Source organism: Stegostoma tigrinum, chromosome 33, assembly GCF_030684315.1.
Source record: "Stegostoma tigrinum isolate sSteTig4 chromosome 33, sSteTig4.hap1, whole genome shotgun sequence".
Taxonomy (NCBI): Eukaryota; Metazoa; Chordata; class Chondrichthyes; order Orectolobiformes; family Stegostomatidae; genus Stegostoma; species Stegostoma tigrinum.
The window spans coordinates 27,480,968-27,505,167 of NC_081386.1; the positions used below are offsets into that span (position 1 = coordinate 27,480,968).

Sequence of the window (24,200 nt, forward strand, 5' to 3'; positions counted from 1 at the left end):
AAACAGCACTGAGTCGACTTGAAGAATTGTTGAAAATGCAACCAGTGTGTAATGGAATCTGACAATTCAGTTCTGAAACTTCTGTTCTTCACATTTGCTAATGACCTTCACAAAGCTATTGTAATCAAGCCTGTTGAGGGAAGTAAGATGTATTAAAGGGAAATGATTATCGCTTGAAAGGAATTGTGTTTCAACAGATGAATAGAATATGATGTTCACTAACTCTGAGATAATTCAGAAAGCTGCTAATGTCAATGAAACTAGACACTTAATCAAGGTAACAATCATGCACATTAGATAGCAGGAAGATTGGATATGATGGTTGAGAGATTGATTTATAGATGCATAGCATGAAGCAATAGTTATCAGCATATGTTTATGTACAGTTGGATTCAAAGTCCCAATGAACTAGTATTTAACCCTTATAGATAATCCTTGGAGTATTACACCTAGTCCTGCATTGACAAAATGGGGGATGAGAAACATTCTCAGTCTCAGATCATTGAATTCAAAACCCAACAGGCAACAGCTCACTATCATACTTAATGTCCAACCCTTCCTACTTGCTATGTGCACTCTAAGTACCATAAGCACTAATCCACAGGATACAGGGCAGTTATTCAGCAGGGTAAGCTCGTCATCAGCTCAGCACACAGTGATTTTTATATCAAGAATGAACAATGCCAGCAAAACATGGGGACTTCACCACTTTCAAAACAATACCAATCAGCATGCCCCTCCCACTCTATTATTGCCATTGAGACAAAATCCTGAAGTTATCTACCTAACAAACCCTATTTTGGGAGCATCATGACAACCCTTAGCGTAATAAGTTGTAAATTGTTTCATTGCTATTTAGAGAATTTGCTGTCGATTGAAAAGTGGGTCAATGCAATTAGGCAGAAGTCTGGCATTAGGGAAATGAGGCAATTAAATTTTATGTTACTGTGTTCCACATCACATTGTGAATCCTCATTAGAAAGCATACAGAGAAGTGTTACAGAGATGAGAGGCTTCGGTTATAAAGAGCATTTGGGAAAGTTATGATATTCCCCCATGAATAAAAGAATGATAAATGGTGACCTCATTGAGGTTTTCAAGATGACCAAAGGATTTAGTAAGAGCAAATGGAGAAAGATGAATCTGTCTGGTGAGACTGGAAGTTAGAAGTGACAGTCATAAAATCAACAGGAAAAGATCTTAACAGATACTGAAGAGTGATGTTCTTCACCCTCAACATTTCTGGAATCTGAAATACTTTACTCTAAAGGTAGAAGTCAAGAGCGTAAATTATTTTAAAAGTAAATTGGACAAAATAACAATGAAGCACCTACAAGATCACAGGCTAAGTTGGGTTGTGGGACAAAGTTATACTCCTCCTTTAGTGGCCTTCATCAATGTTATAATATTTTAGGATTCTTTCGTGTTACTCACTGAATACCTTGAAGTAGAGATGTCGGTGTTGGATTGGTGTGTACAAAGTCAGAAATCACATGAGAGCAGGTTATATCCAACAGGTTAATTTGAAGTCACAAACGTTTGAAGCATAGCCCTTTCATCAGGTGAAATGTGAGAGAAGCACACAGACACAGAATTTATAGGGCAGAGAGAGCAACAGATCATACAAATACTGTGTTTGGAGTTTCGAATAAAACATCTCTGCAGAGACGTATTAGTTGATACTCCACATGCAGCGTTTGTATGAACTTTTGATCTCTGCCCTTGATCTCTCTCTGGCTATAAATTCTCCGTCTGTGCGCTGCTCTCTCACTTCACTTGATGAAGGGGCTTCATTCGGAAAGCTTGTAATTTCAAATAAACCTGTTGGACTGTAACTCGGCATTGTGTGATTTCTGAGTTAACATCCTGGTTGTAAACAGTCCTTTCAACCTTGACTGGATATTGAATGTTTCTCTCCATTATTGGAAAAAGCACAGCATTGAATTATGCTCCCAGCCTGTTGAATAAATCAAGCTTTTAAATATTTAAGGGCACATATTAACCCTCTTCTGACAATCTTTTTACTGGGCTGATGGCCTGGGACTGCTTCCATGAACAAATCTGATCATGTGTCATATAGTCATAGAATTTTACAGCACAGAAAGAGGTCTTTTAGCCCATCATGACTATACTAAACATCCATCTATTCTAATCCCATTTTCCAGTGTTTGGCTTAGCATTTCAATTGTTTATGGAAATAGTTTTTAAATCTTTTGAGGGTTCAGACCTCTATCACCCTTTTAGCCAGCGAGTTCTGTATACCCACAACACTGTGTGAAGAGCCCTTCTCAAATCTCCTTTAAGCCTCCTTCTTTCTGTCATAAAACTCTGTACCCTGATTGTTGATTCCTCTACTAAGGGGAAAGGCTTCTTCCTAATTACCCTGTCTATGCCCCTTAAAACGTTGTACACCTTGGTCAAGTACCCCCCTCAGCCTTCTCTGATCTAAGGAAAACAATCCCAGACTATCCACCCTCTTTATAGCTGAATCACTCCAGTCTAGGCAACATCCTGATGAATGTCCTTCACACCTTTTCTAGTGCAGTCACCTCCTCGTGATAATGTGGCAACCAGAACTGCATGTGGTCCTCCAGTGGTGGCCTAATTTTCAGATGGCTTCACCAAGGAGATTTAGTGCGCTTTGCAATCTGACTGCAGGCCATTTCTGTCACAGAATATGCAGCTGAAAATAGTTCATATCGACCTGAGGATGCCTGCAGAACAAAAATGAAGGGTAATTGATTGCCCACGGAGCACAACTCAGCATTTTGTGTCTCGGTGCACAGGTTCATTGCTTGTTTAATGATGGCAGAATGAGATTTGGAGTTTGTAATGAGTACCTACATATCACATTCTGCTGACCTCAGCTCCTCTGGAAATGTAAGAAGTGTCATTCATCCATCATTGATGTGACTTGCCTGTGCTCAGGTTGGGCAAGTCCTTGATTTTTAAAAAATCCCTCTTTATTTGCAGGGTTACTGGGTGAGGGCAACACACGTTCCTCAGGTGCTTTGTACACTTAGAAAGCTGGTGCAGACACAACAAGTTGAATGTCCATCTTCCATGCTGTTTTTGTTCTGTGGCTAATTCTTGTAGCCACTTCTTGCCCAAAGTACCCCTGTGAGACCTAAAGCCCTCTGATACTGGTACATATCCAATTCTGGTCTCTTGCACATTCCTGATTTATTTGCTCCATAACTGATTGGCAAAGTCTTAAGTTCTGGATCCTCTCCCTAATTATCTCTGCCCCTCTATCCCTTTTCCTACTTTGAGCCACTCCTTAAAACCTAACGCTCAGCCAAACCCCTTGGCTTCATATTGAACTCATTATCACCTCTGGTGCTTCAGCACTATATTTTATTTGATGACACTCCTATGATGCTATCGGGACATTTTACCACATTTGAGGCACTATAGAAAGGCGCGTTGTGCTTGTGGGGTATTGGGGAAAATCAAAGTTTTGGGCTCCCCCCTCCTGGAAGAATGCTTCCTGCTTCGAGTGCTTGTATGTCAGGAGAGCTTGGGGATGAGATCCATTTTCCTCACAAATTGAAGCATCCGATATCACAATAAGGGTAATATCTAATAAACTTCATTGAGCAAACTTCTTTGCCACTGACGTAAACCGTAAAAAATCCTTCACCTCACCTTTTAAAATGGTGAGAGATAACAGAGGCTAAAATTTCAGGATTTACATACTGAGGTGTCTTGAACAATCAGCCAAGAACCCAAATAAGCATGATTGTCCACACTGTATGGAATCTTGTTCACAAGTAATTGACATGATACTTGGGTAAGTGAAATGGATGTAAAATGGAGAAGGTGACAAGTTACTTCAGAATTAAATCTGATCACTAATAGTGAGTGCCTCTACTAAACTTCGCAACTTACTGTAAGCAGTGCATAATAAATCCTGTGCTACAAAGTAATTAGTTTATTTTCATGATTTATCCAAATTGCTGACAAAGCAAACAATTTACATTGATCAATGAATACTGAAGCAACTGCAACATAATGCAACATTTTGAATTCTTTAAGAGAATCAGACTTCTACAGTATTATCCAAATAACTGATTTCAATATTCTCTGATCTTAGAGCACAGCACAGTTGCTAAAGAGGAAACGTGGATTGATTATAGTAATTACAGCAGGTTTAAAATTCACTGTTAAACTATACGCAAGTACAGCCATTATAACAAGGCAGATTACTCAATGTAAACTTGGGTTGGAAATTGTAATAAAATGTAAAGATAATTTGCAAAGTTTCACATCTACAGGGCAGGGTTGCTGGATGAAATTTGTCTGACTAAAATCGATGACTTTTCTTTAAATAATGCCACAGGATCTTACTTACATCCACTTGACAAGGCAGAGATAGTGTTAGTCTGACATTGAGCGAGCTGCAAGATGACATGGCTGACAGGGCCTTAGTCCCTCAGTACTGCATCGAGGCATTAGCCTAGATATATGGTCAAGGTTTCGTGGAGATGAACCCATAGCCTCCCAGCTCAAAGGCAAGACTGTTACCACTTGAGCCAAAGTTGACACATTGCTACACATCACTCTGAAGAGAAAGAGATTTTGAGATTTCATGCTGTTTTAACCGAGGGCTGCACCCTCTCACACTTAATTTCTCAGCTTCTGAAAAAGTGACGTTACAGCCTTGCTTTATGCTTTGAATTTGAGATGGAACACCGAGAAAGTTGTTTTGTCTAAATTTCCAATCCATTTCTGAGTCAATGGCTCCTTGCCATTCAACGATGTACCTATCTGTTCCGCCTCACAGTGTCCGTGTTGAATGACTTTCATACTCCTGGTTTAGGGGCAAAAAAAGGATTTTTGCTGAATTGGTTTGTTTTTTTCTCAGCTGAAGTCTCCCTGTTCTGGCTCTATTTCAACTTTTCCTGCCTTGCTTTGTTCATGTTCGTTGACTGCTATGAGCTTTCATCAGTTTCTTCCAAATGTGCCATTCTTCCCTCACTTTACTTGGGCTGGTTAGCTCAGTTGGCTGGTTGCTTGGTTGACAATGCAGCGTGATGCCACAGCATGGGTTAAATTCCTGGGCCAGCTGAGGTTACCAGAAAGGACACTCTTTTTCCCATCACCTGAGGCGTGACGGCCCTCAGCCTCAGCCACCACCAGCCATCTCTCTCTCATAAGAGAACAGTCCTATATTCTGGTATGACTATGGTAACTTTACTCGTGCTGAAATCAAGATTTGCTATACCAACTCCAACTCTTAGTTTATTCTTTTTCAGTATTTCAAAATGACAAAATGTCTTTCCTTTACACATTCTGTTTTCCCAGCAATATTTTAATCCCCAAATCTATGTCACCAAACCATTATTTCTTGCTTCATCTCATCTTCTCTTCTACTCTTTGCAACCTTGGTCTCCCTTCATGGCCTTTTACCATCTAGTTTTCTCATAGAACATAGAACATAGAACATAGAACGGTACAGCACAGTACAGGCCTTTCGGCCCACGATGTTGTGCTGAACTTTTACCCTAAACCTAAGGTCTATCTAACCTCCACCACTACCTTATACGATCATCCATATGCCTATCTAATAGCCACTTAAATGCCCCTAATGAGACCGACTCCACTACCCTCTCTGGCAATGCATTCCACGCCCCTCCCACTCTCTGAGTAAAGAAGCTACCTCTGATGTCTCCCCTATATCTACCTCCAATCACTTTAAAACTACGCCCCCTCATAAAAGCTACCTCCACCCTAGGGAAAAAGCTTCCGGCTGTCCACTCTATCTGTACCTCTGATCATTTTGTACACCTCTATCAAGTCACCTCATCCTTCACCATTCTAAAAAGTAAAGCCCTGGGTCTCTCAACCTTTCCTCATAAGACCTTCCCTCCATTCCAGGCAACATCCTGGTAAACCTCCTCTACACCTTTTCCAACGCTTCCACATCTTTCCTGTAATGAGGCGGCTGGAACTGGACGCAATACTCCAGATGTGGCCGAACCAGGGATTTGTATAACTTCATGACTCTTGAACTCAATCCCTCTGTTAATGAAAGCTAACAAGCCTTACACCTTCTCAACAACTCCATCCACCTGGGTGGCAGCTGTCAAGGAACTGTGGACAAGAACATCAAGATCGCTCTGCTCCTCCATGCTGCCAAGAATCTTTCTGTTAACCCTGTATTCTGCTTCCAAGTTTGTCCTTCCAAAATGAATCACCTCACACTTTTTAGGGTTAAACTCTATCTGCCACTTCACAGCCCAGCTCTGCATCCTATCAATGCCCCTTTGTAGGCTAGAACAGCCCTCTGCACTATCCACAACTCGACCCACCTTCATGTCGTCTTCAAACTTACTAATCCACCCTTCCATTCCTTCATCCAAATCATTCACAACAATCACAAATAAAAGAGGACCCAGAGCAGATCCTTGTGGTGCACGACTCGTAACTGAGCACCATGTTGAATATTTACCGTCCGCTACCACCCTTTGTCTTCTAAGTGTCAGCCAATTCTGAATCCAATCTGTCATATTTCTTTCTATCTCATGACTCCCTACTTTCTGCATGAGCCTACCATGGGGAACCTTATCAAACGCCTTACTTAAATCCATGTATACCACACCCACTGGTCTACCTTCATCCACGTGTTTGGTCACCTCTTCAAAGAATTCAGTAACGTTTGTGAGGCATGATATACTCCTCACAAATCCATGCTGATATCATGTATCAAACTGTGCCTATTCAAGCGATCATAAATATCTCTCAGAGCCCTTTCCAATAATTTGCCCACAAGTGACACAAGACAAACTGGGCTGTAATTTCTGGGTTATCCGTATTTCCTTTTTTGAAAAAAGGAATGACATTCGTCACTCTCCAATCTTCCGACACTATACCCGTGGACAGTGAGGATGAAAAGATCACTGCCTTCATCAGTTTCATCACATAAAGTAAAAGCCAGATCTGCAGAAACTCACCAAGTAACCGCAAAAGCAGAAACAGAACTCCCAGTGCATATGACTTGAGCTCAGGATTGACGGCCCTGCAGGAAAAGCGTGAGCAGATATAATGGCCATTAATTAGAATGCTCGCAATCAATTGGTCCCACAACTGCATTGCAACTGGTTACATCCACTGCAATTATTTCTTTCACAAATTACAAACCACTTCAAACAGATGACCTAATGCCAGAGGGAATAAAAATTGAAAGCTGAGGTTCCATATGGACGTTTGTTATTTTCTGACTCATTAACTTTCAAGTATAACGTTGCTGATTTTTTAACATCTTTGATATTGGGATTTATTATAAAGTGAAAGATTTAAGGAAGCACCAGACAATTTGCTTATTTTTTATTCTGTACACATTTCTTAACATGGACAGGGAAATTAAATTAAAACTAAAAAAATGTGTGAACCATGAGGTTCAATACCTCTCTACTGTCACGCACCTGCTTACAAAATCATAATGAGGCTTTCTTCTTGATTAATCATCATCATTGCCAAATGGTGGTGTTAAAAAATGTTTTTTAGATCCGAAAAGTAAAAATGCAAATTCAAAGGAATGGAATATTTCTTAATTTCAGGAACATAAAACCAATTTCATCACATTAAAGTCAGGTACAGCATGAAGGAGATACAGAAAAAAGCTTCCATAATCTATGGTATCAATATCCCTAAATCTGGTGCAGTACATGTGATGCTAATTGACAGCCTATGCAGTGCAGCAAGTCAAATACAACACAGTTTAGATGCAGCATTAAGCAACACAACCTTAAGAGTTTCTGTTACTCTGTTAGTGTTTCCTATGCCAGTCATTTATATTAGTGTGTGCTTTTTTTTATTTAAATGTACTCTTTTGTGGGCTGTAAATATCATGGATGAGGCCAACATTTGTTGCCATAGCATAAGAACCCCTACAGTGCAGAAAGAAGCCATTCAGCCCATCAAATCTTCTGACTCTCTGAAAGGCATCCCACTCAGACCAAGAGCCAGCCTCAGTCCCTCAATTTTATCCCTGTAACTCTCTCTTTACCATGGCTAACTTACCTATCCTGTACATTCCTGAAAACTATGGGCAATTTAGCATGGCCAATTGACTCTAACCTGCACATTTTGGACTACGGAAGGAAACTGGGGCACCCAGCAGAAACCCACACAGACCCGGGGAAAATGTGCAAACTCCACATTGGCAGAATTGAATCTGGGTCCCTGACAGTGTGAGGTAGCAGTGCTAGCCACTGAAAAATCATGCTGCCCCTCTAAGTTGCAAGAACATTTCAGAGGGCAACGAAGGTTGCTGCAGATCTACAGTCCATGTAGGCAAGAGCAGATAAGAATGGCAGAACTCCTGCCACAAGGGACATTAGTGAACCAGATAGGTTTTCATGACAGTCGTTGATAGCTCATAGTCACCTCTACTGATACCAGCTTCAAGTCCAAATTTGTTTAATTGAATTTAAATTTCTTCAACTGCTATGGGATTATTTAATGGGGTTTGATTCTATGATTTCTGTGTTACCAGTGCAATAACATTACTAGTAAACTACTGTCTCCCAGTATATTGTAGCAATTTTGTCTTATTTTAAAATTTGCTCTTTCATGAGAAGTTGGAGTCATTGGCTAAATGTGATGTGTGGTATGATTCGCTGATAGAAGACCCTGCAACAAAAGTCTATCTTCTAAGATTTTTTGAACCAACTTCACATAGTGCCTTCTAGTGTTAATTGGAAGAGTCTTTGCACATTTGAACTGAATTTGAACCCAGATCCCACAGATAAAAAGTCAGCGAGTAACACCATTCAATCAGAAATTTGCGGACTTTCCTTTCTGTTATGCTATTTATGCTTTTTTTCTCCAATCCTCAGAAATATTCCAAGAGAGCTACGTGAATGACATGGATTTTTAAAGATTTCTAGTGTTCTGTCTGGTGGAATAGTGTACCTTGTTTACATGTGTCCTCATCACAATGGGTCTAACGGTAATTGGTCTGATGATAGCTACAAGGAAATGAGTAGGCATGATCCATTGTTGATGTGAGTTTTGCAATATGGGCATGAAAGGGTTAACACTGAGGCGTGCCAATAAGCACCACCCACTATAGTGATGTCGCATGAACTTGTGGGCACAACGGTTTAGGATTTTGAAGAAGTGAGACCTGACATTCAGTCCTCCTCAATGTCTCTGTAACAATGTCTATCATGTCAATGTAATCTGTAATTCATTGCTAACATGGTGATGACATGGTCATAATCAGACAAACTAAATCAGCCTTTCCAACCTGGTATTCACAACATAGAGAAATTAAAACATTCAAAGATTCTCAAAATTGACCTCAATGGTCACTAACCAGATTTTTGAATCCCACATTTTGCAAAGAATCAATTTGAGACACCGGTTTTTTAGTTTAAAAGAAAAGCTAAGCAAATTATTAGCAATATAGTAAATTTAGCAGGCCAAAATTAAACAACAAAGTTGTCCAATTGATGTCTATGATTTTAAACTTAATAACATTTGTTTTCAGCCCCACTCACACAAAAGATAGATAAACAAACACAGTTAAAGGATAAATGAGAGAAAATAACAAATTATTAGATTATTTAAGTGGTTTGCATGAGGAATATTCCACAAGTATATCAGTCAGAAACACCCTTTCAATTTACTGGCAGGAAGTTAGTAATACCTACATCTTAGTTTCTATTCTCTGAAAGTCCAGCAATTAATAACCGGAGTTAGGCAGGGAGCTCACAAATCTTTATGCTGCAACATCAACAGCCAAACTCCTTCTCCCAGAAAACACAGTCCAAAACCCAATTCAAACTCTGATCTATCCCTGTCAGACTGAGCACCTCCCCACAACGTCCTAGTTACGATTCAACATCTGCTTTCTGCTGGAGCATAAGGTCTTCATCAGACTTGCTGGAACTAGTTCCCAGATATTGGTTTCATTAAAGACAAATAATAGCTATTTGCTTAGATTTGTTTAAATCTACGGCTCTGCCCCAGTTTCAGAGCATCTGCAGAACCTTTGATCAAAAACCAAGCCTCAATTAACTTCCAGACCTGGCCTCACAAACAAATCACAGCTTGTTTGTAGTTTTTCTTTTAAACTCAAGCTGTTGCCCACAGTCCAAAGGTCATTTCCAGCTCACAGTTCTTAGTTCATAGCTGCAAACAAAAATTGATAAAATAATAACATGAAAATAATGAAAAGCTGGTACAGGTCTTTCAATATGCAAGAAGCTATATCCTGTTATCTACAAGAGACACTTCTGGTAGACTGGTAAGTGGCTTTCCTTTTACTGTGCTGGACCAAGCAGTTCCTCTAGTTTTCTATACATGGTGGCAACAACCTCCATCTTACACACAGCATAGTGAGCTGGCTTATGTCCATGCACTAGTAAGGATGTACATATGGTTGCTTGCATTGTAATAAACTGTTAAATCTGAACCATTTCCCTTAGCTTCAATCAATTAATTTAAGCACAGACAATGATTTGAACATGGCACCTACTGGTCTATCTATTTTCTTGAGGTGCTCTACACCAAACAAGGACATTTATTCCACCAGGCAATCAGGGTCACAGGAGATAATTATAATCATTCTCCTTTTTGGAGGTACCAGTTAAAGCTTGGGAACAAAGCAGTACTGCAAGGTGGCCTACCTGATTAGTATAATGATAGCTGGGGTCTGGGCCATGGCTCCAATGAGGCTGCAAATGCACATCACACACATGAAGGTCAGGAAAGCCTCCTGACAGCCCGGGCTTGGACACTTGCCGGGAATGACAGTGGCATTCTTGATAGGGCCAGTGTTCAGACAAGCACAGGCAGTGAGATTCTGTAAAGATATAATAACAGTGTATAATCAAAAGAAACGTGACATGGTATCAAGCTTTTGAAGGAAGCATTTCAGTGGCTAAGACACCAATCCAGGATGCACCAAACTCTTTAGATATGATCCTCTAGTTGGGGTGCCAAACCAAGTGTATTCTGAACAATTGCAGTTTGAAGAGCTGCAGCTTGCATCTAATCCAGGCTATTTACTAAATGATTATGATTCAAGCTACAAAAGATGCACAAGAACAGGAATAGACCAATACATCTAACCAGTCCCAGGCTTCCTAATAGATTGATACAGCTATGCTACTAAGTCAAAATGCTCCTCAGAAACATAAGAACATAACAAACATAAGAACTAGGAGTAGGCATAGGTAATTCATCCTTTTGAATCTGCTCTGCCACTTAATACAGTCATGGCTGGTTTCATCTTAGCCTCAACTCCACTTTCCTGCCTGCTCCCAATAATCTTTGACCTAACACTAATTAAAAATGTAACTGCAGTGCCCATGCTCTTGGGTAGTGAATTCCACAGACCTTTCAGAGAGGTTGTTCCTTCTTATGTCTATTTTAAATCTGCCCTCCCCTTATCCCAAACTCATGGGGAGATGATGGCCTAGTGGTATTATCGCTGGAATGTTAATCCAGAGACCCAGATAACATTCTGGGAACCTGGGTTCGCAATCCCACCATGGCAGATGGTGGAATTTGAATTCAATTCAAAAAACATCTGGATGCTACCTAGCCTGCACATCTTTGGACTGTGGGAGGAAACTTAAGCACCTGGAGGAAACCCACACAGACACGGGGAGAACGCGCAAACTCCACACAAACAGTTGCCCAAGCGTGGGATTGAACTTGTTCTGTGGGGTTGTTTGGCAGCTGTGCTAACCACTGAGTCACTGTGCTGCCCCTTTTTTTAAAGGAAAGTAATGAAACCTCCTCTCATTCTTCCAAACTCTCGCAAATATAGACCTAAACTGGTCAATTTCTTCCCATAAGTCATCTCACATCTCTGAGATTTACCTTATTAACCTTCTATGATTAATTCATTGATTAATTCTTGACCCTGCTTACATTGTCTGCTTCAAGACTTTTCCCGGTAATTTAAGAGGATGTGGGTTAAAATCCCATCGTGTCAAATGGTGAAATTTAATTCAATGAAAAATATCTATGACAACGTGGGAAACATGTCACCACTATTGCTTGTCAGGATAAACCCATTCAGCTCCCTAATACCTTTTAGGGAGAGAAATCTGCCATCCTTTCCTGGTCTGGCCTAAATGTGACTCCAGATCCACAGACTCTTAACTGTCCTCCAGGCAATTAGGGTGAGCAATCAATGATAGTATAGTTAACAGAGCCCAAACCCCTTGAATGAATTAAAAACAAACTTCTGCCCCAATCTCTAGGTAGATTGGCCATGTGAAATGCAGGGTTACAGGGTAAATGCGGGGCGGGGGGGTGGGTCTGGATGAGGTGATCTTTGGATGGTTAGTTTGGACTTGATGGGCTGAATGGCATGTTCCACATTGCGGAGATTCTTTAATCTAATCGAGATTTTTAAAGACGTTAAAGGGGGTTGATAAAGTAGAGGCAATCTAGAATGAGAGTTTTTAAAAAATTAATTTATGGGAATGAGGGCATCGCTGGCTAGGCAGCATTTATTGCTTATCCTTAATTGCCCAGAGAGCAGTTAAGAGCCAACCACATTGGTGTGGGTCTGGAGTCACATGACTCTAATCATTTGGGTCAAAATATTCCCTGACCACATCCTTATTTCTTATATTTTTGGACACTTGAATCCCTTATCTCCGGAATCTTCTTTGTGTTGTAAACTTCAACTAGGAAACCACAAACTGGCATCTTTTTCTGATCAAACAGGTAATTCTTTCTGCTATTTGATTTCTCCACATATGGTATCATCTTTTGTACCTGTCAGATCCTTTACCAAAAGCCCTGGAGAAAAGTTGTCAAAATGAGACACTAACTTTAATTGCCTCTCGAATTGACCTTTTGAATATTTCAAACATTTCCTCATTTTATTTCAGATTTTAGCAGCTTGAAGATTCTCTTTAAAAATTGGCTCATGAGGTGTCACCCTCGCTGGCAAGAGTACCATTTATCGCCAATTCTAAACAGCCCATGGTGAGCAACTTTCTTCAGCCACTGCAGTCCATCTGCTGTACGTAGACCCACAATGCTGTGGGAAAAGGAGTTCCAGAATTTTGACTGAGTGATAAAGAAGCACAGTAATACACTGCCACGTCAGGATAGTACATCTTGGGAGTTTTCTTTGCATTCTTTTTACTTCACCTTTAATTCCTCTGAGGAATCCTACTGATATGTCTTATCGAAGAGGTAGGAATGTCAAGGAAAAGGGACTGAAAGTGCATCCCAATGTCCATCAGAAGTATTTTTTCATGGTAACAACCTGCCTGTTAAATATATTCAATGCACTACCCACATCGGTTCATGAAATAATCAATTTTCTCCTTTATAGTTAACTAAAACCTTTGTCTATTCTGCTTTTGTGGGCGCACAAACCCGTTTTGTTCTTTATCATTCTCACCCCAAGTGAAGCTTACCTTTACAACGGGACAATCAAACAAAATAACCCTAATTCTTTAGAGAAGACTTTCCAGCTAAAACTTGGTGCTCAGTGAAGTTTTTTAAAAATTCACTTGTGGGACATGGGCATTGCTGGCTGGACCAGCATTTATTGCCCGCCCCTAGTTGCCCTTAAGATGATGGTGGTGAGCTGCCTTCTTGAATTGATGCAGGTAATTTGCTATAGATAGGCCCACAATACTCTTAGGGAAAGGTTCCAGGACTTTGACTCAGCAACACCCAGCAAAAGGACGGTGATATATTTCCAAGCCAGGATGGTGAGTGGCTTGGAAGAGAACTTGCAGGCAGTGGGGCTCCTATTTTTCTGCTGTCCTTGTCCTTCTGTATGGAAGTGGTGGTGAGTTTGGAAGATGTTGTCTAAGGGTCTTTGGCAAATTTCTGCAGTGCATCTTGTAAATGGCTCGCACTGGATGCACTGTAGAAATCTGCCAAGTTGGAGGCAGGAATTAAGTGACTGGGACAGAGACAGGGAGTGAGACTGAATAGATGGGAGGGGTGCAGCTTAGGCACAGGCTTGTGGATAAACAAGAATGCTTAGAGAGTGAGTAAGTGTAATAGTTTAGGACAAGAACTCCACTTTCATAGCAAATTAGTGAGGTGAGCACCCACAAATGGCAGTGAGGAGGAATCGAAATCTCAAAAACAATGGGCACTGGAGATCAACTAAAAAGTATTTTAAAAATCTTTTGGTAGTTTTGGGAATGATGGTCTCCTACCAAGCACGCTAATGGGCAAAAGCCAATAGATCACAATTCACAACAGAGCAGTAATGTATCTCTTTTAAACCAAGGTTTTACATTTGAAGGATCTAGAATTAGCCAATTATTAAGAAATGTACTACTCCAAAGACATAATGCAGCACATGGAATAGCATGGAGAAATCTAAAATTGAATGGCAGAGGGAAAGACCACCATAGTGATTCATGATTATTCAACAATAACAACTTGCATTTATGTATTATGTTGCAGGGAGTGAAACGACTAAAGGTCAATAATGTATCAAATAAAGTTTGACGATGAATCGTGCAAATAAAGCACTAGAATAGATAATGAGAAATTGGGTCAAGGTTTTGATTATTTTTTCTATTCACAAGACGTGGACATTGCGGGCCAGGGCAGTATTTATTCCCCATTCTTAATTGCCCCAAAAAAGAATTAAGAGTCAACTACATTGCTGTGGGTCTGGAGTCACAGGTAGACTGGACAAGGTAAGGACAGCAGATTTCCTACCCCAAGAGATGTTAGAGAACCAGATGAGTTTTTATGACAATCAACAGTCATAACATGGTTGCCATGTATTTCTAGAGTCTTCTTTCCCCTCACCTGTCATGACGAGATTTTTTTCACTAAGGAGCATTAGTGAACAACATAGGTTTTTCCAACAATCAGCAACATGGTCATCATTAGACTCTTAACGTCAGATTTTTTTTAAAAATTGAATTTGAATTCCACTTCCTGCCACGGCTGGAATTTAACCCAGATCACCAGGGCATTTCCTGGGCCTCTACAATAATAGTCTCGCAAGAATACCACTAGGCCATCACCACCTCTTCAAAGGAGGCTAGAAACTGCTTGGGCAGCTGAAGACAAAGGTCACCAATGGGAGCAAGAATTGAAACGGAGTGTGTAAAGAAGGCCAGGATTGCAGAACATCGTAGATGTTTTCTAATGATCTGTTCTCAGGTGTTATTACACACCTTTGGAGCTGGTGGGCCTCCTCATCCAGAGGTAGGGACACTACCAAACACCACAAGAACTCCTGATAGATAATGGCGTATAAGATAGTTAATGTCTGAAAGAGTTAATCATTGAAATAAGCTCCATCTGACAGCAGATAAGGTACTTATCCCTCAAGGAGCTAACAATCTTAATGTATTTTTGTATGTGTACCTCTTGTTGGCAGTAATTGTGCTTATTCTTAAATTGACCCTGATAGGCATACAAGAGATGTTATGTGACTAGCTGTTGAGTAATATGGTATAAATCTTCTCTATTTCACAAAATTAAGCCTTCCTTCTGCCAAACACTTTCTGTGAACTTCTTTCCCATGTGCTATCAGTAGGTCAGGCTAATACCAAGAAGGGTTGGTGACAGTGAATCTACCCAAAGTTTCCCCACTTCACCAATTATAATGGGCAAAGCTAGTGAAATGAGGTAAACCTATAGAATAAAACCTGAGTAATGAGTGCGTGAAATCATTCTCAAGGCATATTTATGGCAGTGTGGGAGGACGCAGTCAGAATCACTACCTCAGCACAAACCCTATCATTATTTTCTAACAGCTTTCTTGAAATGATTGAAGTAGGGAAAGACCAAAATGGAGTTCTTATAATGAATACTAACAGAAATGACATTTTCCTCCCTGCAAGTTCTCCACTTTGTCAGACAAGTCTCCCTGTGCAGTGAATGTTCTACTGCTACCCCTGGTGGGAGTAATTCAGGCTTTATCGAGAGGGACTTTGCAGGGGATGGCAGACCCTCTGGGGGATAAGGGGAAGGGGTGGGCGGGCAGGCAGGGAAGAAAGGAGTCTTAATAATAATGTTTTCTAGAACATAATGGGAGGTGTGCATGCCTGAAATGGGAAATGTGAGAGTAGCCAAAATTGGGTCTTCAGTCTTGTTTTAATAATTGAAGTTGCTGTTGGCAGCAGATTCATTCCAGGATTATCCCAGAAGGAAAGAAGAATCAGAGAAAGTAAGGCATGGAAATGTTAATAGTAGGAGTACTGAAGCTCTGTTTTGAAACAGACCAGGGTATGTCATTTGCACACTTTACTGTATTTCCTTCTGGGTCTCTGGTAAGAAATTATTGGGGTCAACAAAGGGTGGGGTGGTAGTGGCAATTGGAGTTTGGGACATGGGGACAATTTTGGTCTCTCGTGGTCGGAAGAAACTACTTTCTCCATCTGGCTCCAAGTGAAAATGTTGTCAAAACAAACTAGAGGTGGTTTTTTTTTCTGTTATGGTCAATTAAACTGATTTCAACAAGAGGTCTTAAAACAGACTGCATTTTCTCAGTAGCATATGCGTGGGACCTAATGTTTTAGACAGTGAACTGAAGCACCTAAAAGACCACTTGACGTATTGTGCAGCAGGAAACATTTCAGATCCTACGTGCTTGAATTCCCTCCCTGACTCTTTTAGCCAGTCTATCTCCTCTTTTTGCAGACACTCCATAAAACCATCTCCTTATCTCAGATTTTTGTTATTTCATCTTAGAGATCTTTGTTTAGCATTTGCTGAGCTTTGCTTTGCTTTGTCTTTGGGATGCTTTGTAATATTAAAGGTATTATGTAAATGTGGTTGTTATATCTTTAAGACACAGAGTGGGATCTTCTGGGTCTTAGAGGGTTGTCCTAGAGCTGACCCACAGGTCATGACCCACCCTGGATGATGTCGGCACCCTACCTACCTGTGGAAGCTTCCCAGAGGTGACTCTTTAAGAGACTGCCTCTGTGTTGACTACCCAATGGAGGACAGTGAGCAGGTTCCTCAGATTGGAGGCCCTGATGAGAGTGTCTGATGCTGTGGACAGTCATCAACCTCACTGGGAGACAGGGGCACTGCTGAAGCCATGTTGGGAAGCCTGAGGGCCCTTCAAAATTGAGGAATTCCTTGAGGCTGCAAGGGGCATGTGAAAATGGTGAGCAGCCATTGGCTGTAGCCCCTAACCTCCTGCCGATTGAGAACAGGGAGATATAGAAAAGGCGCCAATGGCAATCCCCAGCCTGCTGCTTAAACACCTGCCAGTTTTATAGTTTTAGTGGGAGATCCATCTGACATAAGCTGGGATGGTGATTCAGTGGTTATCATTGCTGCCTCATACTGCCAGAGTCAATTCTAGCCTCAGTCGACTGTCTGTGTGGAGTTTTTAATGTTCTTCATTCATCTGCATGGGTTTCCTTCGGGTTCCTCCCACAGTCCACAGATACGCAGATTAAGTTGATTAGCCATAGCAAATGTGGGGTTATGGGATGGGGAAGTTGGGTTTGCATGGGATGCTCTTCAGAGGGTTGGTGTGGACTTGTTGGGCTGAACGGCCTCTTCCTACACTGTCGGGATTTTATGACACAGGGCGCCCCTCGCATGGTCATAATTGCTTACTTGTCACTGCTGCTGTGTACTCACCTCCAACAAGGCCACCCAAAGGCAGATGAGGTAGGTGGGTTAACTGAGACAGTGCACTCTCTTCTCTTCACGCTCCCAGTAACACTTCCAACCTGAACTCCTCAGAACCACTGAGATTCTGTACACAGCGTCATAATATTGTTCCTTTTTCCACGCAAAAGGAGGTACAGGATTAAAATCCTAACCCCCACATGACCCCATGTGCACACTGGGGAAATATGGACCACAGGAAAGTTATGGGGTTCACCAAACTCTGTGAACATGAACATGATCACCTTCAACTACTGGTCATTTCCTTTATCGATAAAGGATTGTGGCAATTGTGAAGACGAATACATTATGTTAAATCATTGCTGATCTTTTACAAAGAACAGGACTAAAAGTCACAGCAGCAAGCTGGCAGAGATGCTTTGCATATCATGGCACCCTCCTATAGGTTTACCCAACAAAAGACACACAGTAAGATCAACTCAACAAAGGAGAACCATTCAGCTGAACTTATTACATGCTCTCCTTTACAAGTAACCCATTATGAAGCTGTCATGAGCTGAGACATGGAAATAATAGCCTTCAATAGTGAGTAGTCATTAATTATATAAGCTAGCATCACTCTTCATGATACCTCTCTACTCCAAATAATTATAGAGTAGAACTTCAATTAAATATTCCAAAGCAAAATCCAAGGAAAATCATTGTTGACTAACAGGTCAAAGGGCAACTTTCTTTGCAAGCTGGATCCTGTCCTTTTACCTTGATGACCTTGGTTCAAACTAAACTCTTCTCAATTTTGGCTACAAAGATCATACATGAAGTAAATTAATCTCAGAGTGGCTCCCAGTCTCAGTACAATTCTGTATTCGAGTCCAGCTCTTGCTCTCAGTCGGCTCATGTCAGAATCTGATTCCTGGTGTCAGTCTGATTGACATCCCAGTCTGATTTCCAGTCTCAATCCAGTTCCCAGTCTGGTTCTTGGTGGCTTGAATACAGACACCAAATGTTGGACTAACTGAAGTGTTTCAATGTTAAAAGTACATTAGGCAAGTTCTGGTGGGTGATTTCCACTTCCCCTATATTGAATGGGACTCACTTTGTGCTCGGGGCTTGCACGGGGCAACATTTGTAAGGACCATTCAGGAGCGTTTCTTGACACGGTATGTAAATTGTCCAAACAGGGAAGGCACTATATTGGACCTGGTTTTATGAACTAAGCCTGACCAGATGAGTGGGGGAGCATTTCAGGAGTGGTGACCATAAAATCATAAGTTTTAAGATATTCATGGATAACAGCATTCCTCAGGTGAAGAAATTAAATTGGGGGAAGGCAAACTATAACAACATTAGCTGGGAACTGGAGAATTTTGATTGGAGATAGATGTTTGAGGGTAAATCCGCATCAGACATGTGGGAGAATTTCAAATAGCAATTAATAAGATTTCAGAAGTGGCACATTACTGTCAGAATGGCAAGATGTGTGAACCTTGGATGACCAAGAACGTTATGACCTTGGCTAAAAAGAAAATGAAAGCATACATAAGGTCTAGGAGGATGGGAAATGACAAAGCCCTTAGAGTATATAAGGGAAATAGGAAAAGGCTTAAACAAGGAATTAGAAAGATTAAAAGGTGTCATGAAAACAGGATTAAGCACAATCCTTAGGCCTTTTCTTAATATATATAAAGAGCAAGAGGGTAGCCAGGGAAAGGGTTGGCCCACTCAAGAACAAAGGAGGGAATCTCTGCGTGGAACCGGAAGTAGGTGAGATCCTCAAAGAATACTTTGTATTGGTATTCACCAAAGAGAAGGAATTGGTGAAGGATGATCTTACGAAAGGGAGTGTTGAATTTTCTCTAAGCCAAGTTGCCATTAAAATTGAAGAAGTGTTGTGTATCTTAAAAAGTATTAAGGTAGTTAAGTCTCTTGGTCCTGACAGGATCTATCCCAGAATATTGAGGGAGGCGAGAAGAAATTGCTGGAGCATTGTCGGACATCTTTTTATTCTCTTTGGCCACAGGTGAAATCCCAGGGGACTGGAGAATAGCCAATGTTATCCAATTGTTTAAGAAAGGAGCAGGGATAATTCATGAAATTACTGACCTGTACTACCGCAATCAGTGGGAGGGACATTATTGGAAAACATTCCCAAGGGCAAGATCAATACATATTTAGATGCAAATGGACTTATCAGCAATAGCAGCATGGTTTTGTACAGAGGACGTCATGCCTCATTAACTTGATCAAGTTTTTTGAGGGGGTGGTGAAAATGATTGATGTTATCTACATGGACTTCAGTGAAGTGTTTGATGAGATCCCTTATGGTAGATCAGTACAAGCGGTTGTCATCACATGGTATTGGGGTGAGCTGGAAGGCGGATCAAGAACTGACTTCTAGGAGATAGATGGTAGTTAGTGGAAGGATGCTTTTCGGTCTGGAGCATTGTGACTAATGGGTGTTCCAGACTGATCAGTGTTGGGACCTCTGCTGTTTGTGGCTTACATAAATGATTTGGAGGAAAATATGGCTGGTCTAATCAGTAAGTTTGCAGACAATGCAAAGATTGATGGAGTAGCAGCTAGTGAGGAGGATTGTCAGAGAACACAGAAGAATTTAGATCTGTGGGAGGTAATGGGCAGAAAAATGGCAAGTATTGTTTAATCCTGACAAATGTGAGGTGATGTATTCTGGAAGGTCAAGTACAGGTGGAAACTATACAGTGAGTGGCAGATTCCTTGGGAGTATTGATATGCAGAGGGTTCTGTGTGTACAAGTCCACAGATCACCGAAGGTGGCAGTGCAGATAGATAAGATAGTAAAAAATCCGACAGCATGCTTGCCTTCATTGGAAGGGGCATTGAGTTTAAGACTAGACAAGTTATGCTGCAGCTTTGTGGAACTTTGGTCAGACCACACGTGGAATATCACATACTGTTCTCGTCACTAGACTGTGTGGATGCATTAGAGATGGTGCAGAGAAGGTTTACCAGAATGTTGCCTTGAAAGGGGTATTTTAGCTATGAAGAAAAGTTGGATAGACTGGGTTTGTTTTCACTGGAACGCAAGGGGTTTAATGGTGACCTCAGAGACGTTTATAAGATTGTGAATGGCGTGGATAGAGTGGAAAGTATGAGGCTTTTTCCCAGGGTGGAGGGGTCAATTATTAGGGGACACAGGCTCATGGTGTGGGGGGGCAGGGGAGGGAGTGGTGGGCTAGTTTAAAAGAAATGTACAAGGCAGGTTTTTCACACAAGGATGGTGAGTGCCTGGAATGTGCTGCCAGAGAAGGTGGTGGAAACAGGCACTATAGCAGCAATCACGAAGCACTTGAACAAATACATAAATAGGAAGGGGATAGCGGGTACGGATCCTGTAAGGGAAGACGGTTTTAGTATGGAAGGGCAAAATGTGTTGACGCGGGCTGGGACGGCTGAACGGCCTGTTCCTGCGCTGTATTGCTCTTTGTTCTTTGAAGTATTTCAGATGAATAAAGGACAATTGTTTTTTGTAGGAAGGACCAGAACAAGAAGCTATGATGTTAACATTAAAGCTGGACCATTTCTGGGCGATGTCAGGAAACATTTCCTTGCGTAAGCGCGCAGTGGAAATCTGAAACTCTTTCATCCAAAAAGATGATGAGGCTGCAGGTTCAACTGAAAATTTTGCAACAAAGATTGTTAGATAATGTCCCTCAGGGTTGTGGAAACAAGGAATGTAGATAGAGCTGAGATGCATATCAGCCATGACCTAACCGAATGGTATCAAAGGGCACTGAATGTTCCTGTCTTTCTAATTTGGCAGTAGGTTGGCCATCAAGTGATATTCATGACAGGAAATTTTGTGACATACTTTACCTTGATAAGGTGCTTTAGAATCACAAATATAATGATCAACATTGCAGAATTTCAGAGAGGTTACTGAGAGAAATGGAAGGCTGTCGTAAGTTGACGGGTTGTTCTGAAGTTGAAGCGACAGAAGGAACTTTCTTGCTGGACAGATGCAGCAAATGTTTCCTGATCTGGGATTGATACCAACCACTATATGTATTTCACTCATTGCAAAAATATCTTTCACCACAATAAATACAAACATATCACCAACAGAACGTTAATTCAGAGGTAAGATGATGGTGCAGTGGTTACGGCATTGGATTGTTTATTCAGAGACCTGTCTATTAATCTGGGCATATGGGTTCAAATCCCACCATGGCAGGTGGTGGAATATAAAGTCAGTTAACAAAATCTAAAATAATAAAATGTGAGGCTGGATGAACACAGCAGGCCCAGCAGCATTTCAGGAACACAAAAGCTGACGTTTCGGGCCTAGACCCTTCATCAGAGAGGGGGATGGGGTAAGGGTTCTGGAATAAATAGGGAGAGAGGGGGAGGCGGACCGAAGATGGAGAGAAAAGAAGATAGGTGGAGAGGAGAGTATAGGTGGGGAGGTAGGGAGGAGATAGATCAGTCCAGGGAAGACGGGCAGGTCAAGGAGGTGGGATGAGGTTAGTAGGTAGGAGATGGAGGTGCGGCTTGGGGTGGGAGGAAGGGATGGGTGAGAGGAAGAACAGGCTAGGGAGGCAGAGACAGGTTGGACTGGTTTCGGGATGCAGTGGGTGGAGGGGAAGAGCTGGGCTGGTTGTGTGGTGCAGTGGGGGGAGGGGACGAATTGGGCTGGTTTGGGGATGCGGTGGGGGAAGGGGAGATTTTGAAGCTGGTAAAGTCCACATTGATACCATTGGGCTGCAGGGTTCCCAAGCGGAATATGAGTTGCTGTTCCTGCAACCTTCGGGTGGCATCATTGTGGCACTGCAGGAGGTCCATGATGGACATGTCATCTAAAGAATGGGAGGGGGAGTGGAAATGGTTTGCGACTGGGAGGTGCAGTTGTTTATTGCGAACTGAGCGGAGGTGTTCTGCAAAGCGGTCCCCAAGCCTCCGCTTGGTTTCCCCAATGTAGAGGAAGCCACACCGGGTACAGTGGATGCAGTATACCACATTGGCAGATGTGCAGGTGAACCTCTGCTTAATGTGGAAAGTCATCTTGGGGCCTGGGACAGGGGTGAGGGAGGAGGTGTGGGGGCAAGTGTAGCATTTCCTGCGGTTGCAGGGGAAGGTGCCGGGTGTGGTGGGGTTGGAGGGCAGTGTGGAGCGAACAAGGGAGTCACGGAGAGAGTGGTCTCTCCGGAAAGCAGACAGGGTGGGGATGGAAAAATGTCTTGGGTGGTGGGGTCGGATTGTAGATGGCGTAAGTGTCGGAGGATGATGCGTTGTATCCGGAGGTTGGTGGGGTGGTGTGTGAGAACAAGGGGGATCCTCTTTGGGCGGTTGTGGCAGGGGCAGGGTGTGAGGGATGTGTTGCGGGAAATGCGGGAGATGTGGTCAAGGGCGTTCTCGACCACTGTGGGAGGTAAGTTGCGGTCCTTGAAGAACTTGGTCATCTGGGATGTGCGGGAGTGGAATGCCTCATCGTGGGAGCAGATGCGGCGGAGGCGGAGGAATTGGGAATAGGGGATGGAATTTTTGCAGGAGGGTGGGTGGGAGGAGGTGTATTCTAGGTAGCTGTGGGAGTCGGTGGGCTTGAAATGGACATCAGTTACAAGCTGGTTGCCTGAGATGGAGACTGAGAGGTCCAGGAAGGTGTGGGATGTGCTGGAGATGGCCCAGGTAAACTGAAGGTTGGGGTGGAATGTGTTGGTGAAGTGGATGAACTGTTCGAGCTCCTCTGGGGAGCAAGAGGTGGCGCCGATACAGTAATCAATGTAACGGAGGAAGAGGTGGGGTTTGGGGCCTGTGTAGGTGCGGAAGAGGGACTGTTCCATGTAAGCTACAAAGAGGCAGGCATAGCTGGGGCCCATGCGGGTGCCCATGGCCACCCCCTTAGTCTGTAGGAAGTGGGAGGAATCGAAAGAGAAGTTGTTGAGGGTGAGGACGAGTTCAACTAGGTGGATGAGGGTGTCGGTGGAGGGGGACTGGTCGGGCCTGCGGGACAGGAAGAAGCGGAGGGCCTTGAGGCCATCTGCATGCGGAATGCAGGTGTATAGGGACTGGACGTCCATGGTGAAAATGAGGTGTTGGGGGCCAGGGAATTGGAAGTCCTGGAGGAGGTGGAGGGCATAGGTGGTGTCACGGACATAGGTGGGGAGTTCCTGGACCAAAGGGGAGAAAATGGAGTCCAGATAGGTGGAGATGAGTTCGGTGGGGCAGGAGAAGGCTGAGACGATGGGTCAACCAGGACAGGCAGATTTGTGGGTTTTGGGAAGGAGATAGAAACGGGCCGTGCGGGGTTGGGGAACAATGAGGTTGGAGGCTGTGGGTGGGAGGTCCCCTGAGGTGATGAGGTCATGAATGGTGTTGGAGATGATGGTTTGGTGCTCGGGTGTGGAGTCATGATCGAGGGGGCGGTAGGAGGTGGTGTCGGAGAATTGGCGTCTGGCCTCGGCGATGTAGAGGTCAGTGCGCCATACTACCACTGCGCTACACTTGTCTGCGGGTTTGATGGTGAGGTTGGGGTTGGAGCGGAGGGAGCAGAGGGCTGCCCGTTCTGCGGGGGAGAGGTTGGAGTGATGACTGTATCGGCGCCCCCTCTTGCTCCCCAGAGGAGCTCGAACAGTTCATCCACTTCACCAACACATTCC

The 24,200-nt window shown here is 42.6% G+C and overlaps 1 protein-coding gene across 2 annotated transcripts in view; it reads right to left on the reverse strand.

Moving 5' to 3' along the window:
* The window catches only part of LOC125467107 (solute carrier organic anion transporter family member 3A1-like), a 187,504-nt gene that overhangs the window by 3,699 nt on the left and 159,605 nt on the right, over positions 1 to 24,200 (reverse strand). For both annotated transcript variants that reach the window (XM_048562526.2, XM_048562525.2), the window contains exons 8-9: positions 10,641 to 10,816; positions 6,957 to 7,021 (exon numbers count right to left, since the gene is read on the reverse strand). In XM_048562526.2, the coding sequence (XP_048418483.1) occupies positions 6,957 to 7,021; positions 10,641 to 10,816 (241 nt within the window). The remainder of the gene's footprint in view (positions 1 to 6,956; positions 7,022 to 10,640; positions 10,817 to 24,200) is intronic.